Source organism: Amblyomma americanum, chromosome 2 (genome assembly GCF_052857255.1).
Source record: "Amblyomma americanum isolate KBUSLIRL-KWMA chromosome 2, ASM5285725v1, whole genome shotgun sequence".
Lineage (NCBI taxonomy): Eukaryota > Metazoa > Arthropoda > Arachnida > Ixodida > Ixodidae > Amblyomma > Amblyomma americanum.
In genome coordinates, this window is record NC_135498.1 from 103,441,846 (window position 1) to 103,460,603 (window position 18,758).

The window sequence follows — 18,758 nt, forward strand, 5'->3', positions numbered from 1 at the left end:
AGCAGCAACCATGCAACAATTATGTACCTTATTCATATTACGTGCAACTTCACCTCAAATCTTTATACACAGCCCTTGTCATGTGGATTACGCTTATGGTGCTCTCCAAGCTCAAGTAGTCAAAACTGATCCCCCTGTGCAGTTGGAAATGTACTGAATTAGCAACCGACTACATATTCATGGATTCCCTTAGCACGTTGACCTATCTTCATTCGATTCTTTTATTCGTACAGTGCTGAGATCTTTGATTGTGAGTAATAACACTTACTGTGCTATTTTGTCTACACACGAGAACACGTTGATGGTGCGGATATAGAAAAAAAAAACAAAGCAGTTTCAAGAATTCAGTGCTATCAAACAAACCTGACACCTATCTCTAAAGAAATATTCTTGGCCTATTCTCTAGGAGCAAAAATTTATACTACGATGAAAAAAGGCAAGCATAGACCTTGGGACAGGGCAGGCCTGCTCAAGGTTGTAATCCAATTGTTTTTTTTTTTTTCACGCGGGTCGACGAAATTGTGAAACAATGGCTAGGGTACACAAGCACAAGCCGGTCATTATTGAGGTGTCGTCCTTGAAAGCAGGCTATATTAGCTCTTGCAGATACACTGGAACGGACGACAAACAGTGCAAAACAATCGCCTCTTTCGTAGCACTGGAAGGAACTGTGCGAGCATGGCACCGACACAGTATTTTCTGCCCGTTCTGACCTTAACTATGGGTGAGTGTTAAGTTAATCTAGAGATATAGCTTTAAGTTATACCACTCATTTAACGGACTTAGAACAGATAGTGCCAATGAATCGGTTGCTATTTATGTGTTATTTTCCGGCGGGATAAGATGTGCACTCATTTTTTGGAGCAGTAGCTGTGTGAAAAAATTTTTCTCTTTCTTCGAGTTAATAGGCTTTCTGTTCCCTGCTACTGCCCGCACAAAAGTAGTATACATGAAAACCGTCGCTTTCTTCCGCTGTCCAAAGACAGTATGTTCGAGGTGACCTGGGCCTTATGAAAGACGTAGGAAGAGAAGTGCGCGTTCTTGAGATCGAGCCATAAGTGGTCATGTGGTTAAGAGTGCAATAGTAGGCGCACTTATGCAACAGGTACTAAAGGTGCCGTGCAACGATGGCTTCCTCTCCTTTGCCTCAAGCGAAAGGAAGGAAATAAGGCGTCTCTGTTTCTTATTTTGCCGAAATAAGCTTCTGCTTTGATGCCATGGGGAAGAGGGGTTAAAACACAGACAAGCAAGTGGTTACACAAAAATGGCGTTGCTATGACAGTATTATTCATGAAATATGCTGCCTTAAATTCGTCCTTTTAAGGACACGCGGTAATTTTGATGTGAATATTCTGTCGAACATTTTCCTTTTGCAAACATCAGATAAGTGAAAGAAATAAGAGCAGACCTGTGCGGGTGAGAAAGTGGCACAAATCTGCCCTGAGACTGGGTGTCTGAGCTACTACTGTCGATGGAAGAGTGACGGAGATTGCATGCCGTAGGATTTAATTCCTGAAATAGCAATGGTTTTATTTTGTGATATAAAATGCTACAGTAGCTTTGCTTTCGCGAGAGGAATATATGATAATTCTATTGCCGAAAAAATTATCGGCCCTCATACAAGTACGTATATATAGGCTTTCATTCTCTGGAGGGATCAGCTGAGCAGACAAGAACACCGAGACAAAAGACTCATTTTAGTGACGCCTATTTCACATAGCCAGTCTGTCTGTTCAGCTGGTCGTCTCAAAATTATTGGCCAGCCAATTCAACTACAAGCAGCTATGCGATTGAGCTGATGTCACCAAAAATTACTGGATATTCGAGTGTTTATACTTTCTGCGCTTTGGGTTAGTCTTCTCCTTTATCCAGGCCAGTATCGCAACCAGGCAGTACTGCTACCGGCTGACTCCGCTGTCGATAGTAAGTATGTGTTCTCTGTTTGCTGCATGCGCAAATTTTTAAGCTAATAGTTCGTGGCCTTTGGTATTACGCGTCTGAACCTGTGCACTCTGTCTCTGCGCACAAAATGTGCGCAATATCATGCTCAGTGTGCATATTGCATTTTTGAAACGAGCCACTATACCTTATCGCGGCACGTACAGTGTTTTTGTTCACCTTAGGGAAGCGAGAGCATAGCAAGAAGCCAGCCTTTAGCCTTATAAACTCGTTATTTATAACTGGAAGGTTCAGCCGCCGTGGTGGCTCAGTGATATGGCGCTCGCCTGCTGACCCGAAAGACTCGGGCTCGATCCAAGCCGCGGCGGTCGAATTTCGATGGAGGCGAAATGGTAGAGGCTCGGGTACTGTGCGATGTCAGTGCACGTTATAGAACCCCAGGTGATCAAAATTTCCGGAGCCCTTCACTATGGCGTCCCTCTTAGCCTGAGTCCCTAAGGGGCGTTAAACCCTCATCAATCACAAACTAACTGAAGGTTCGCACAGAGCTTAGTCAAGCCTCATAAACAAGCTTGCGCTAGTTCGAAAGGTAAAGAGCGAAGTGAAACATCTAGGAACTCTATCACTAAGGGAGGTAGTGAACATCTTAAAAAGTAGCAGCTGGTTAGCTGTTGAGGCACCATTACACGGACTCAAAAAATGATGCATTTGCGGAAAATGCTCGCTTGCCGCTAGAACGATGAGCCTGCACTTTACACCGGACTTACTCAGTATACAGCAAACTTTGAGAATGAATACTTAATATTTTACTTCGATAAACATTCTTTAGAGGAGATTAGTATTGCGCATGTAGCATATTTCTTATTAGTGACAAAACTCATCCTGATACGATGTTTTCAGTCGTCTCGAGGAAGCCGCACTTGTGTGAAAGAGCACATTACACCTTGAATTTGTTTGCGCTCAAACAAATAAAGGTTTGAATAATGGGTCTCAACAGAAGTGCTGGTTGGTTTTCGAGGTTCGATAGCAATTCTCGGAATTCATTCTTTGCCCCGAGCAAGAACACCAAACTGGGCGCATACGTTTGAAAAAAAAAGGTGTTATCTTTCGTCATATTTGGTTAGGATTATGGCGCTTGTTTCATCTGTAGGAATCATCCGCTTTTCAATATATTCAGGCAAAAGAAGCTGTTTCTAAGCATTTAAGGATCCACAGGTGGTCTAAATTATTCCGGGGCCCTCCCACTATACCTCTGACTTGCTTTTTTTCACTCTCTCCTCCATCCCTTCTCTCGGGGCGCGATTGAGGTGTCCACCTAAAATTCAGATAATGACTGCGCCTTTTATTTTCTTTAAATTACTTTTTGTAGCGTGAGCTAAACTGGGCTACCAGTCGAGCATTTCGCGGATCATGGGAGAGGAAAGTTGTGCGCATGCGCCGTTGCCATGACAACCAGAGAGGAGCAGCGGGTGCGGCTTGCGCTTCGTCGCCGCCTCGCCGCACGCCGCTCTATCACCTGAACCGTGCGTCGCATGCGCAGCATTGTGTATAAAAGGCTGAGATGTAATGGGCAGCTGTATCACAACGTTTGATATGGATGCACAGAAGGACAGTCGAGCCGCTGCTAAACGGCGGTATAGACAAGGGAAGATTAACTCTTCCGATCCTGAGGTTGTCGCCTGGCGCTTGGCTACTCAAATTCTCAACAAAGAGAGAATGAACGTAAGGAGGTGAAGAGAGCAGCGGAGACGCCCGAACAGACAGAGGAACAGTCGCCGAGATGGAGCCCAATGTCTCCCATTGCTAAACATACAGTTACCACAACAAGCTCAGCCAGGAAACGTACCTGTCGCTACGTATATCCTGACATAGCCCAGCTAAGACACGGCCAATTTTTGCCACTCGTTTATCTCCCCTTCGTGTACGCACTATAGGCGTTTCGGGATAACTGCCAAAATAAATTCAACTCATGCAATAGCCATAACTATCTTCGTCGTCTGGAAGTAGAGGAAGAGAAATAACTTCAATGACCAAGGCTTCTGGGACACGTAGGTTCCTGGGTTCCCCAACGCCCCCACTGCACTGAGCTCATGAGTTCATGGAGTTCCATGACGTGGGCGGGTCCATCGAGCGCAGCACGATCTCTCATTCCTCCCATGTAGTCAGGAGCCCCGGGACTCGGGGGAGGGTAATGAAAATTGATATTTGAAAATTGTTTTTTTGAGGAAAGGAAACGGCGCAGTAACTGTCTAACGTATCTCGGTGGAGACCCGGACGGCGCCGTAAAGAAGGGATAAAAGAGCGAGTGAAATAAGAAACTAGGCAAATGTTTAACCCGGCTGAACGAAAGTAACCAAAGCAAAAGCTTTAAGGCTGCCTCTCGGCGAGCTGCGTACACTGGATGATCGGATTCGGCCTGTCGTCTTCGCAACCTCTGAGACGCAGACAGTTCACGAGGCGTCTCGCTTGGATCATTCATGACGACTGCTGCCGTTAAATTGTCGAGAGCTGTTGCAATCCGTTGGCACCGGCCAGCGTTTTTAGATAAGAACAGTTGGAAAACTTGCCTATAACTTGCCCCCGGGAATCGGCCCCACTTCCGTTGCCTCTTTCATCTTAAAGAGACGCGAGCGCCATTTTTAGGGTTTGACAGGGCCACGTTAGTTTTCTTTGTTTTATCCAACGTTATCTAAAAACGTTGCTCAACGTTTTAGATAAGGACAGCCGGGCGCAGAGCGGACCCAGAACGGGTGCCACCTAGGCGGTGGCGCTGCGGTCGCTTTGGGATGGGCGCGTCGTCTGCTATTTCCAGCTTGAGGAGCGTCAGCAGACGGTGACTCGCGTGCGTACAGAAACGTATTGATAATGAATACAAACGTAAGTTGCGCCTTCGTCTCTTTTGTATTAATGAAACAAGATGCCTTAGTAGCATTTATAACCATAACATTAGCCGGGCTCGTTGAAAACGTGTTGGCAAATAGCTTATCACATGCGTATTAGATACACATCCAAGAAGTAAAGCTACCGTGCTCCCAGTATCGATCACTTCACTTATAAAAAATGCCTCAACCACCAGGAATATCATATTTTCATCACGACTCATTAAAACAGGGAAAGTGGCTGAAGAAAAAATTAAAAGTGCGTATGCCGCAAGAAAAAGAAAGAGAAACCATATATTGTCTTTTTAAGCTTTTGCATGCTTTATATACGGACACTCAATTTTTAGTGATCTAATCAATACAGGGAAGTTTACAGTCTACTTTGCACACCCGCGTATTACACACGGGAGAAACCCAAACTACGAGGGGGTAAGCGGCACGTCGTGTTTGTCTGGTTTTGCCGCGTGGAACCGCGGAAAGGAGGGCTTTAAGTTTCAGCCGAGATCTACAGCCAAAAGCTCAACCCGAGCATCCTGGCCTGACGTACCGCAGGCGTAGAGCGCACGCGAACTTTCCAATAGGTGGACGAGCGAGGCTTGAAGCAGCCGCACCCGGCGCACAGGATGCGAGGCGAGAGCCAGCGTAGGCCACTTATAGAGCAAACTCTCCACGTGACCAAGCGCAGCCAATGGGCGTAGCGGCTGCGAATATAAAACCAAGAAAACTAACGTGGTACTGTCAAAACCCTAGACATGGCGCATGCGGCTCTTTGAGATGGAAGCGGCAACGGAAGTGCGGCCGGTTCCCGGGGGCAAGTTTTCCAACTGTCCTTATCTAAAAACGTTGGCACCGGCTGAGCGGCAGCGGAGGCTGTCTAGACACAGCAAGCGCATGTCTCCGGCGTAGCTGTGGTTGAGTGACGCCATAGTTGTCACGGGACTAGGCAGAGGCAAGCGATCGGTTTCGGCGGCTGAGTGACGTCATAGCTGTAGCGGGGTAAGTGGTTCTGGTCGTTGGTGAAACATTTGTGTGCAGGGCGTGCAACTGTTTCTTGGAGAACACCTTCGCTGCACTGCGCAGGGTTGGGGGAGAGGAGTTAAAGAGATAGAATAGAGGACGGGTCCGGAGGCGGAAAGGGCGGCAAGTGCACGGCAGAATGCGGCACGAAAAGCGCGATATACAGGCACGAGAAACAGTGGGCGGGCACACATTGCGATGCGCGCACTGGTGTGAGTCAGAAGACGCCCATGCACTTATTGATCACAGTATGTTTCTGAGTGCAGGAGGAGGGGAAGTGGAGACGCCAAAGGGTCTGTGGTCTCTCCTCGGTTCAAGGTCAAACTCGCGCACACGGTGAGCACAGTGAGGAAGATACGGAGGGGAGCAAAAATGCTTTCGGTTAAAAAAAAAAAAAACAATGAAGGCGAATATAACCGAACATAATTAGCACTGATCACTTTTCACTTCTGCTACAGTTTAGAATACTTCACTATTCCTGGCCTTGCCGTTTGTTTACAGGTTTTGTGTAGGTTCTAAATTGCTTTCTTTATTGTGTACAGAGTTGTGTTTCAATGAATTCTACAGTCCTACTTACAGTATTCTGTTCGGACGTAAATTGCTATTACCGTATATGGCTTGAACGCATTTCTTCTGTGCGTTTGTAAAATATTTTTTGCTTTATATTTATGATTACCCCCAACTACATAAGCTGCGCTCGCCGTTTCATCTGATGCGGTATTCTTTCTTTTTCGTGTTTCTCACTTACATGTGATTGCAAGCGTTCCTCATTGTTTCTTTTTTAGGTTCTGCCGCGGCGATCATACCAATCCTGCTAATTTTTACGCGGATATTACAAACCATTTACGCCTCTGCAGCAGGGCGCTCCCGGGGCCGCTATGGGTCTCAACCGAACCGAGAAGTGCCACCTTAGATGGCTCCAAACCGGGTGTTTCTTAAATACCGCCACACTAAAACACGTGGACCCTACACGGGCGTGCAGGTGCAAATTCTGCGGGCAGTACATTGACCTATACCACATGGTGTAGGCCTGCCAGTACAATACACATATAGCCGATGTAAGTCAGCCATCTAGGGAGAGCTAGCTAGGAGGCGGCCCCGTCCTGCTCGGACCTGGAGGCCCAGCGGGCCCTGGTGCAGAGAGCACGGGCAGCAGCGGCGGTCAATGGCGTCCCGGAGTAGTGACTGCCACCCAGCGCAACAACCATCCCCACCTCATTCCCAATTTAGTACAGTACAGCAATAAATGTTTTTTTCCTCCTCCTTAGGTGCTTATTTACGAATAACAGGATGTACCGATACAGTCGTTGACTCTGGAACATGGGTATCGTGGTAGGAACAAAAATATTCAAATGAATATATGGTTTGAGTTAGGAATCGCGGCTGCCGCCTGAGAGGAAACTTGTATTCTCTAACAACTGAGGTGTAGATCGCGGAGAGCGCCACTGAAATAAGCGTTTTGCACATCCCTAGCAGTTATAAACGTAGTGCGAGTTCGTGTTTGCAAGATAGTCGCTGCGCCATGTGCGAAGCGATACGTGAGTCCTTTGCCGTCCTGAGAGCCCGTAATCGACTTCCGTTAGGCTGCACTAATCCCCGAACTATCTTTGCATGGTAATAAAAACAAAAAAAGCTGCTAAAGTACTCATTTTACATCACAGAATTAGCACAAAAAACGAGGACTGAAAAGAAATGACGACACGGCTCTATGATGAATCCAGTCCAGCTCGTCGAGCTTTCAGTTTTGCTTATCTTATTTTCAGGTAGCTTATGTGTGAACTAATTTCTTCCCTTTCCACAGACATCTGCTATAACGCCATGTACTTTCCCATGTCTTCTGCTATCAAGCAACCCTCAGCCTCGGATTTTCATCCACATTGAAACTGATGGCACGCCGTGCAGGGTGAGTGGATAAACGTGCTGAGGTCGAAAGAGAGGGATAATGTTTGGCCGCGTTTGTGAATCGGAATAATTGTGGGGGTGGAAGTTCTTTTAATTACTGTGCCATGGCTGCCTCTCCCGAGATAACTGGCACTGTGCCCACTGCAGAAAAGTGGTCCTGTTTTATGATGATTTAGTCGTAAGAGGACAAGGAATTTTTGCAGTGATAGCTATTTATAGAAGCCCAGCCCGCGTGATGGTATACAATATTTGTAACGAAAGCAACAACACAGCGAAAACCGCGCCGAAGAACCGAGATGGGCTTACGTCTTACCGGAGGAGGAACAGAAAGACAAAGCGGTGGCACGCGCCTTCCAAGTGTCACGCCACACGAACAGGTGGCGACACAGCGCACGGAAAGTTCTGGCACATCGCGACTCGGATGACGTCATAGCTTGAGGGAAAACCCAGTGCCGACCTTTTTCTGTTTGCAAACAAAATTGGCAGGCGATGACGGTACAGCTTACCCAAAATACCTCCGGCGGAAGTATTTCCGCAATCCTCGACTCGGTGTTTGAAGTAATGCCAGTGTGGACGAAACAGCGTTTGCGACCGCAAAACTGAAGACATGAGAACCTGTTATGAACGTCGAGTGAATATTTCAGCAAGCTGCACAGGCAAGCCGTGGTGGCTCAGTGGTTAGGGCGCTCCACTACTGACCCGGAGTTCCCGGGTACGAACCCCACCGCGGCGGCCACGTTTCGATGAAGGCGAAACGCTAAGGCGCCCGTGTGTTGTGCGATGTCAGTGCACGTTAAAGATCCCCAGGTTGTCGAAATTATTCCAGATACCTCCACAATGGCACCTCTTTCTTCCTTTCTTCTTGCTCTCCCTCTTTAATCCCTTCCCTTACGGCGCGGTTAAGGTGTCGGCCTAGATGTGAGACACATATTGCGCAATTTCCTTTCCCCAACAACCAATTTTCAAGCTCAGAGGTGGTAACGGGACAACAAACTGGCTTGTATGCTTCTACTGCGAAAATCTGCACGCGACAAGGAGCATGGAATAGTGGGCAATCGATGTAGCAGCTCCTGAAAGAGGGGGCACCTTCCCAGAGATGACATGGGCGGTCAGATGCAGCACTATCGTATTCGACTAACGCAGTTTCAGGCTCAATAACAGACGCTGAGGCTTATCTCCCCGCTTTCCTTGTTTGCACATCTGCACTGTTCGGCTGTTCCTTGTACAGATCCGCTGTATATGCTTCTTAACGAAGTACATTAGCGTATTCTAAAGGGATATTTTTTGCTTTCCGCTGTGATCTCGCAGTTTTGTCACTATTTTCTTCCCTGTTCGGAGAGAATTCTCTGGCATATATCTTTTTGACCTCCTTTAGGGCTAACACACAACAGACAAAAAAAAAAGAAACACACAAGACGAAAAACAGGCGATACTTTCTTTTGGCGTGTGTTTTGCGCTAAATGAGATGAATATAAAGGCCCAAAGCCAACTAGTCCACCAGTTAAACTTCCTGAAGTATCTTTTGGCGCTCTTCGAGTTTGCAAGATTTCTGATCAATGCAGGCAATCCTGCACTACCGCACATTTTTCGCTGACTCTATCCCGACTTGACCATTTTGATTCCGCCGGCTGGCACATTCACCTGCAGTGGCTACTGCCACAGTACTTCCTGGTTTAAGGGCTACAGTTCGCCCATATAAACTGCAATTTTTGGCTCTAAACAAACCTTCCCAACTATCCTTTGGGCACCCTACAATAAGCAGTGCACTGTCATGTGGATGGCTTGCATCGGTGTCACAGTGGCCGACACTCTGGTGTACTCAAACTTGGGTGAAAATTTAAACTTTTATTTTATGTGGTTACTGCGGTATGCCGTGATTTGCGCTTTGGTATCTATGTGAGCCCATTGAGTAGCAAGTGTAGCCGTCGATTCTGAGGAAACCAAAGGCATATAATTGGCTTCCTCGGCCAGTGGGCACCTCAGTCGCGCTCAGGGGAACGTAGCGGTAGGAACGGCGGTGGCCTATGTTTCCAGCAGGGGTGATGACGTCATTTGCGTGCCGCGTTTCAGCCAGGGGTTTCATTGTCTAACTGGCTTACTGGGTCAGTAGACACCCCAATTGCACTCTGAGTAGGTGGTGGCGGACCCCTATAAATTGAGGCAGTTGTACGTCTCTCGTTCTCTCAATACCAGCGGAATATTTAGACTCCCTTAATTTTGAGGATAGGAAAGGCGCATAACTGGCTGCAGTGAACACCTCAATCGCGCTTTGAGGTCCATGGCGGTGGTGCCTGCCCGCAAAATTCCGTGCTCTCGCACAATATTTCGTGCTTAGCAATGCTAATAGACCAGCCAATTTTTTACCATGCCCTGATGATGTCCTTCTTTTTGCAGGTCGGAGGCGGGTCACACATAGGATTTCTGGTGTGTGTTGCTTTCTGGATTTTGACACTCATAAAATAGATTTGAATGTGCCGCGTTAGCTTATCTCTAGATCACGTGAGAGTGGTAGAGGTAAATATATTTGCTGTAGCGTCGCTACCAGCTTTCGTCCAAAGAAGTTTAGTCGAGGCCGGTGCTTTTATGTTCGTGCCAGCAGCTCGTAGTCTTCAAATGCGCGGCGTTTTCCTCCTGATTAAACGGCTTAACGGCAAAAGATTCAGAGAATCAAATAATAAAAATGTAAACTTCTACTTTATGCCAGCTAGCGCACCAATATTAGCAACTAAGGTAAGAAATTTATTTTCGCTAGCGAGGCATAACTTTCGGAAACTCGCAATGATCCTAATTAGTGCCACTGGGCATTTAGTTCATTTCGCACCACTACTGACAGTTGCTTAGAACACGAAATCAGTCATGCATTGTTAATGAAGATTATAGAAATAGTTCTTACTTATAGAGGTGCAAATTGTATTTAAAAGAACAGATATCTCTCTGGTCACTGCAGTGCAGTTGCAATCGCTGTGTTTTCTGGGTTTCAGGCGTTTCTGATGCTGTCTACTTTCTTCTAGTTTAGAGGACACGCTCTAGAACATTTTTTTTCAATATTTATTGCAGGTGACTAAACGTTTCACAGTTGACATATCTTTGTCAGTTCCTGTTACACTTTTACACCTGTTGTCAATTTTCGCAAATATTAATAATAATAATTGGTTCCTTGGGGAAAGGAAATGGCGCAGTATCTGTCTCATATATCGTTGGACACCTGAACCGCGCCCTAAGGGAAGGGTAAAGGAAGGAGTGAAAGAAGAAAGGAAGAGAGAGGTGCCGTCGTGGAGGGCTCCGGAATAATTTCGACCACCTGGGGATCTTTAACGTGCACTTACATCGCACAGCACACGGGCGCCTTACTGTGCGATATCAGTGCACGTTAAAGATCCCCAGGTGGTCGAAATTATTCCGGAGCCCTCCACTACGCAAATATTGCCTGGTTCAGTTTTTGCAAGTTGCTTTTAAAATATAGGGATGTTTTTTTTATCGCCAGTATACACACATGAAGGTACAAGAAGAAACATCTAACATGAGGAACTGAAGAAAAAACAAAACAAGAAAAGCGCAATGACTGACAGCAAGTATCAAAATGTGCCGGAACAACAAAAAACATGATAAGGCAACAATGGATGTAGCAAAGTTGATACCTAATACCAGCAAAAGTTTCCATAAAAGTAAGACGTAAAGCGTGTCTATAACAAATTTCATTGTGATCCGACGAGAGTAAGTGTAATAATGTCATACAAAGCATTGATGTGGCATGAAAATGATAAACGAAGAAAAATGCGTCTCAAGTGATTTGAGGAGGCAGTAGCAGTGCAGCTTCTTGGGACACAGAAAATGCGTTTTGAATTTTTTGTTGTTGCTATGAAACTGCTGGAAAATACGTCTTAATACAGCCTACCGTTACCGTAAACGCAAGCCGGGAAACGCCGCGATTCAAATTAGTTGCTGCCGTGAAAGTGGATCAGCTGTGCCCGTTTTCCGGTCATTTGCCATGTTTACACCGCCGGCTCTAATAATTTTGCATCTATATTCGGCGCTGGTTTTGTTGGAAACGAAAGAAAAAGGCCGGCACATAATAAAAGAAGCAAAAGCCAGAAGCTCGTTTTATTAACAAAAAAAAATGTTTTTTCAGCCACCTGTACCCTGTACAGGCTCTTTATTTTTACGCCATCAGTACTTCTGCGGCTCGTCTGCAGCGACTGATTCTTTTTGACTATAGGCCTGCACCGTGTTTACAATCAAATGGGGCGCTCGCTATAGCCGGATTAGACTCGGTGGTAAAAGTTGGCTTACCATTCTTAGGAATACATGGAGAAAAATGTTTTCAAAGCAGTGTCCTGATTTTAGATTCCACATATGATGCCGTCCCTTTAGAAGATCAAACGCGAAGGTCCTAGAACAGATTGTGAAGATATGGATATTAATTTCAAAGGCGTTGTATTTATAAAACATAGCGTAACGTGTCGATGGGAACCGCTCACCGCTGTGTGCACGAGGTGGTAGCGCGACCCGTATAAGATATGTAAACGAAACTGACCTGAATATTTTTCACGGTTCAGATAGCACCCATGGGGGCGGTCGTTCGTAAACAGTTAGCGAGTGCTTTGAAGAGTGTGCCAAGTACGCCTCATCATTCCAACATTACGACGCTGTGTGTTCTGAAACCGAACGGCGCTCTATCCGCTGGGTGTTTCTCTGAATCGCGCAAGGTTCTCGTGCAGACCGACATGCTATCGCATACTCTAAATTATTTTTCCTAGTGCAGTCGTTCAAACTTAATATCCTAGACAGCATTAAAGAAAAATCGTTTTTTAAACACCAATGCAAGCGAAAGGAAGAATACCGCGCACTACTGCAGGCAAGGAGTCAGACGAGACCGACGCCACCCCTGGCTCTGGCGTCCAGGAGCTCTACCTGTGTGTGCAATTACGGCATTGGTTGTCTCCTAAGCAGCACAGGTAATCAGCCCAATATTGCAGATGGATGGTTTTACTTTGGTCCTTTGAAGAACCGGCCTTTGCCAATTCGTTTACAATATTGGGGCCGATTACCTGTGCTGCTTAGGCTGCTACTGTGCATGGCTCGGTTATTGGGTATCTGCTGTCTGAATACTTTCTTCAATTGAAAATTTAGACGGTATGAACGGCAGTGTTTACTAGGACTATAGCGTGCGGCAGCATGTATGACTACACAAGAAGCTTGCGTGATTCAGAGAAAGACCCAGCTGATAGACTGCCTTTTAGGGGCATGTTCGACTTCACAACGCAAATTTTTCGTGACAGCTTCAAAATGGCGTGGCGCACTTTGTCGCACTGATGTGCTCGTCAACTCTTCACGAACAGTGCCCCCCATGGGTGTGCTATAAAACAAAAAAGTTGTATACGTAAGTTTTGCTTACATGTGTTTTTATGTTTCTATGGGCGGCGTACACACCAGGTACACCCAGCGGCCCGATTCACCTGTGACCATTTGGTGGTGTTTTAAAGATACTCCACTTTTAAAAGGAGGTTTCATACTTTCACAACCGGTTCTGAGATGTTCATGGTTACTCTTCACCAACGGAAGAAAGCACAGGCGCTCAGTGAAATCAGAATCCTCCTGTAGGCCTAGTTCTCACACTCCGTTGTTCCAGTGGGCGACAGGAGAACCACCGCATCTTGATTATGTAATCGATAGGTATAAGCCTAAAGCCAGAAACAAGTCAAGATCGCAGCGGCGAATGCTCTTCAAAGGAGGCCCTCCAGCCAACGATGTCAATCGGTTCTCATGACATCGCGGTAAATCCCATAGAGAAAAATCCCAAATGACTGGCAGGTGCATACGTGAAATGGGATTTGTTGTGACGTCATCAGAACCGGTTCACGCAATTGGTTGTGGGGGGTCCCTTGAGGGGTGTTAGCTGCTGCTTACTTGACTGGTATTGTACAATACACTCATTATGTCGGGGTCATCATATTCGCTATCACTGTCATAGAACGACTTTCTTTATTCTCATGGTAGTAAGAATGATCGTTCTCGAACCAAGAACATTTACAAAGGCAGAGAAGAGGAAGCCGCAGTATGCTGACCAATGCTTGCTCAAAGGACTACTCTTCATAAAGGCGATTGCGGTAACTCTTGGCGATAGTTACTTAAACCCTATGAGGAATAGCACAGTGGGATGAAGGAATGGGAAGAGCTTCGTGGGGAAGAGGATGGGAAAGGGATGGGAGTTGCCTCCATTATTCGCATTATTTTGCAGAGCATGTTAGGTTAGAACTTCGAGCAGCAGTTTTGACCTTAATTTTAATGCGATAGCATTAGAAACATCACCATGAGAAAAAAACGGCATGATTAGTCATAAAATTATCCGATTGGCTGAGACAGTGATGATGTCCCAGGGTTACGTAGCATGACCGGGCGCTGAATGGTCGGTGGGGTGTGTGACGTGACGACATCACGTGATAGGGCCCAGTTGGCAGGTCAGATGACATGGCCCAGCGCTGATTAGTCGCCGGGATGTGTGGCGTAATGAAGACACGTGACATGGTCGAATTTGCAAGTGCGCTGGCAGTTGGCAGGTGCGACGATCATGTGACATGGCCGAGCGCGATAGTGAACTGGGTGGCGTTGGTAGCTACACTTCGTTGTGTGCAGACGTGTTGAGTGCTCCGCGTATCAGGTTAGGATGGAGGCATGATCAACGTCAAGGCACGCATCTTCCGTAGTGAAAAATCCCCGCAAGTGGGGAGTACTATAATGGAAATATGTCGCTGAAGAAGAAGGATCGGCAGCTGCACAGGTTCAGCCTATGAGGCGAGCAGCACTGACGGAGGACGAGAAGCAGGACGAGCTGTCTTCAGACTAATGCTATCCCATTTTCAAAATGTCATGTAATTAAGTGTCCCTTAAACTTCTTTACAGAACACGTGTGCTTTAGTTGACTATGCTTGCAACAGGCTTTGGTACAAATTATGAGCTAGTAAAAACAGGGAGGTTCAATAAACTTCCTGAACATATCAAAACTGATGGAAAGCTCATTATTACGAAATAATAAAAAACTAGGTTTTTGTCAATTATACATTCAAAAAAGTGTTTAAAGCACTTGGTAGCGATACAGGTAACCCACCAGGGCCCAAAGAGTATAACTCATTTTTTGTTTATTAGATTCCTAGTGTTGAGGAGTAGGTCTCACAAGATGAGAAACAGGGAGTCGTTGAACTTTGGTGAGAGCGGCGGTATATCTACGCGCAATTTCCCTCAATACAGCGCAATCTCAACAGCGGTGAGCATTTTCGTCAGAAAGTAAAAACTGGTGCGCATGGAAGTGTTTTCGCGACTCTTTTTGTCACGCAGGTTTCCCAGTGCAGACGCGGCGTTTGCCAGCGGCCCCATTCGCTAGGAGACTTAAAGCGTAGTAAGCGGGCTTGTCCTCTGGTCCAATTGCTGAAGAAAATTATTGCGGGATTTAAAGAGCGGCATGATCTGGGAGGAGGTTCAAATTCAAAGGCAGCCTACGCTTACGGTTCGGGAACAGGAAGAACGTTTGCAGAACGCTAGTTGCGGCCCCTTGAAGTCGGAGATAACGGCTGCTGGTGTGGCGTGTTTGGTGGCCCTGCAGTGCCTAGCATCATGGAGAAACAGCAAACCTAAGACTGCCCTGTCGCGGGACTTTGAAAATATCCTGCTGGATTGCTGCGATGGAGAGGTAAGCTATAAACGCATCTTGCTGGACATCCTGACGAAGAACTGATTTGGAATGCTCTGTGTAGTGACTATCGTTTTCAATAAATTCCGAAACTACCGAATACGCTCAACCTCCCACGCTGCTTGCTTTCAAGAACAGTCAAAGAAATCTGAAGAAAGAATTATTGGAACTATTTATGTTTCGTCCATTTCTATTAATTTGTATATTGAGTTCAGTTTCTTTGTTCTGCCGCTTGGACGAAGTTAGTGACGAATTATTAAATATTTATGACTGCAGTAGCCCTCACATGAGGGTCATTAAAGGAGAAAGTCTCCAAGAAAGTCAGCAGCTGACAAAATACCACCATTGTTTTAGCACTGTCAAAGCACTAATACACCGCAGCAGTGGTAACAGCAAAAAACAGGGCCAACACTCAACCTAACCTGGCCTTTAACGCCATTCTATTGAATCCGGGTAACAAAAGTAACTTTTACTAATTTCACTAAATTAACTATTTTCAGTAATTAGGCCGCATGTGGCTTGATGTCTGTCATTTATCAATTCTAGAGAGAACGGATGCTTATGCTGTTATTGGCGGCTGAGCAGTGCTTGGAAATGATTTATTTCACCGCTAATAAATGTCTCGACCTTATGAAGTCATATCCGTAGAAAACCTGGGATTGAGGAATAATTAGAATGAGAGATTTATTTAACTTAGCACACACTTCAGTAAAGCTACACGGCCAAAGAGCAAAATACAAAGCATTGAAAGAATAATCAATCCCCTTAGCCGTATACCCCTAAACTGCCATGGCCGCCACAATACTGCAGCAGCTCTACAGAGTAGCGTCGAATAGGTTTTCGCTACACTTTTCGTTCCCACAAACACTGACCGTTATTAATGTTAATGGTTTTGAAGTTCGAACGAAGGCTTTTTTTAGTCTTCTTTTCTTGAGGCACTGTACGCCCCGATGACGTGATTCCTAATTCATGCACTAGGTGCCAATAATTAATTTATGTCGACATACCTGCAGTTCTCAAAGGCGGGAGACGGAGGACACATGAATAGAGGAGGGGGCGGAGCATACAGCACCAAAGCAGCAGGGCAATGTAGTAACAAAGAAGTAGATTAAACTTGAAGGGACGCATAAGCTCCAACTTTAGGGTATGACGCGGTAAGACTGAAAGGTATGATGAGCCTCTTTGCAAATCACTTTGCAGACACGGACACTGTTCTTTCTTTCACCATCACATAACGCTTAACCTAGACGTAAGAGTACACTGCGATAGCATTAGCGATCTTTCCCACGCAAGTACTTCATTTCTGTCGCCTATGTTTTGCCTGCATGCCCATATATGAGGATTCGGTCATTCTGTTGCTTACGTCCATAGATCGCAATGAGTCTTCTTATGACTCCTGGAGCAGCGGTTGAGCGATGTTGACACGGTAGGCGACTATTTCAAACACCACTGCCGGTGGATCTTGTGAGAGCCAGAATGCTCTTTCTGAGCAACCTCTCGGGAGCAATCATTAATTTAAGTGCCACTTGCTACGAAAGGCAGTTTGCTCACAATCCTCTGAGTGTTTGGCGATGACGTCGCAAGGTCACATCAATTAGGAGCTGGACCGCCTGCATTTCCGCTCACAACCCTGACGACGACGACCGTGAAGACACCGGATTTTCTGGTGCACGGAATGCTTGAAGCTATCGCGTTAAAAATAACAAAACCCACAGTACCGATTCAGGTCTGCACTTGACTACTTATTTGATGCAGTCGATTCCAGTAATTGGCAGCGAGTGATAGAAATACGCTCTCAAATATATTAATCCTTCAGTTACCTACCATGATATTCCACCCGTGAGCAAGACTACGTTGCAGGGAAGCAAAAAAAAATTTTCTAGTATTATTTTGCGAAGGCAAATTTTATAGAGCACCTCTAACAAAAAGTGCTTACCATGTCTACTTATCAGTCACCATCCCGGTATTGATTTAATGTTGTCAATACTACTGGTTAACCTATAATTCCGAGATACGGGGCCGCCGCGGTGCCTGAGTGGTTATGGCGCTCGGCTGCCGGCCCGAAAGACGCGGGTTCGATCCCGGCCGCGGCGGTCGAATTTCGATGGAGGCGAAATTCTAGAGGCCCGTGTGCTGTGCGATGTCAGTGCACGTAAAAGAACCCCAGGTGGTCGAAATTTCTGGAGCCCTTCACTACGGCGTCTCTCATAGCCTGAGTCGCTTTGGGACGTTAAACCCCCATAAACCATAAACCTATAATTCCGAGATACGAATCCTGCAGCTAAGTTTTGCGCCCTTTCTAGCACGTCAGACAAATATGAAGCTCGCCGGTCCCATACAACATGAATATAATCCGGTATTGGCGCACTTCTAAAATACCGTTTTGTAAAGTTTAACATCCTACATGCTTTAGACGCAACATTCTCGAAATGCCTGTCGTGTGTACGATGCGATGAAAATTAGAAGGGTACTACTCGGGTACTCTTCGCAATGGATCTAATGTATATTGAGCTAGAAAAGAATCATGGCTGCATGTGAAAGAAATTAAATGGAAGTGATGCGGCTGTATACGATATAAGTTGACCTGCAAATAACAGTGATCTAAATAATTGTCTACATTGTAATAGATGGCACAATCACCGACCTATAAACGGTATTTACACGTCACGTCTTGTGCAAATGTCAATAACGTAAGTAATGAAAACAGACTCCTTATAGTCCTCTCTGGCTCACCAGAAGAAAGAGCATCATAATGAGATTGAGGCTCATTCAGCAATGCACTTAGTCTTCGTCCCTGCAAATAACATTAAAGCCAGGTGAGAAGAGAAGTAATAATAATAATAATAATAATAATAATAATAATAATAATAATAATAATAATAATAATAATAATAATAATAATAATAATAATAATAATAATAATAATAATAATAATAATTGGTTTTGGGGGAAAGCAAATGGCGCAGCATCTCTCTCATATATCGTTGGACACCTGAACCGCGCCGTAAGGGAAGGTATAAAGGAGGGAGTGAAAGAACAAAGGGAGAAGTAGGTGCCGTAGTGGAGGGCTCCAGAATAATTTCGACCACCTGGGGATCTTTAACGTGCACTGACATCGCACAGCACACGGGAGCCTTAGCGTTTTTCCCCCATAAAAACGCAGCCGCCGCGGTCGGGTTCAAACCCGGGAACTCCGGATCAGTAGTCAAGCGCCCTAACCACTGAGCCCCCGCGGCGGGTAGAAGAGAAGTTGGAAGGCCAAGCATAGAGACTGTATGCAGACTAAAGTCAACTGATGAGAAAATACGATACCTAAATTTTAGAAACTGCATAGTACATGAGAAGCCTGATCGAGGAAAATGCTGAGCGTAAGTGAA

At 45.7% G+C, this 18,758-nt stretch overlaps 1 protein-coding gene across 1 annotated transcript; it reads left to right on the forward strand.

The window, feature by feature from the left end:
* The first annotated feature begins 608 nt into the window (after positions 1-608).
* On the forward strand, positions 609-15,472 carry LOC144118898 (uncharacterized). Its single transcript, XM_077651680.1, has 5 exons — positions 609-724; positions 1,856-1,923; positions 7,597-7,698; positions 10,092-10,121; positions 15,030-15,472. The coding sequence occupies exons 1-5, from the start codon at positions 679-681 to the stop codon at positions 15,231-15,233; spliced, it is 450 nt and encodes a 149-aa protein (XP_077507806.1). The 5' UTR covers positions 609-678; the 3' UTR covers positions 15,234-15,472.
* The last annotated feature ends 3,286 nt before the right edge of the window (positions 15,473-18,758 follow it).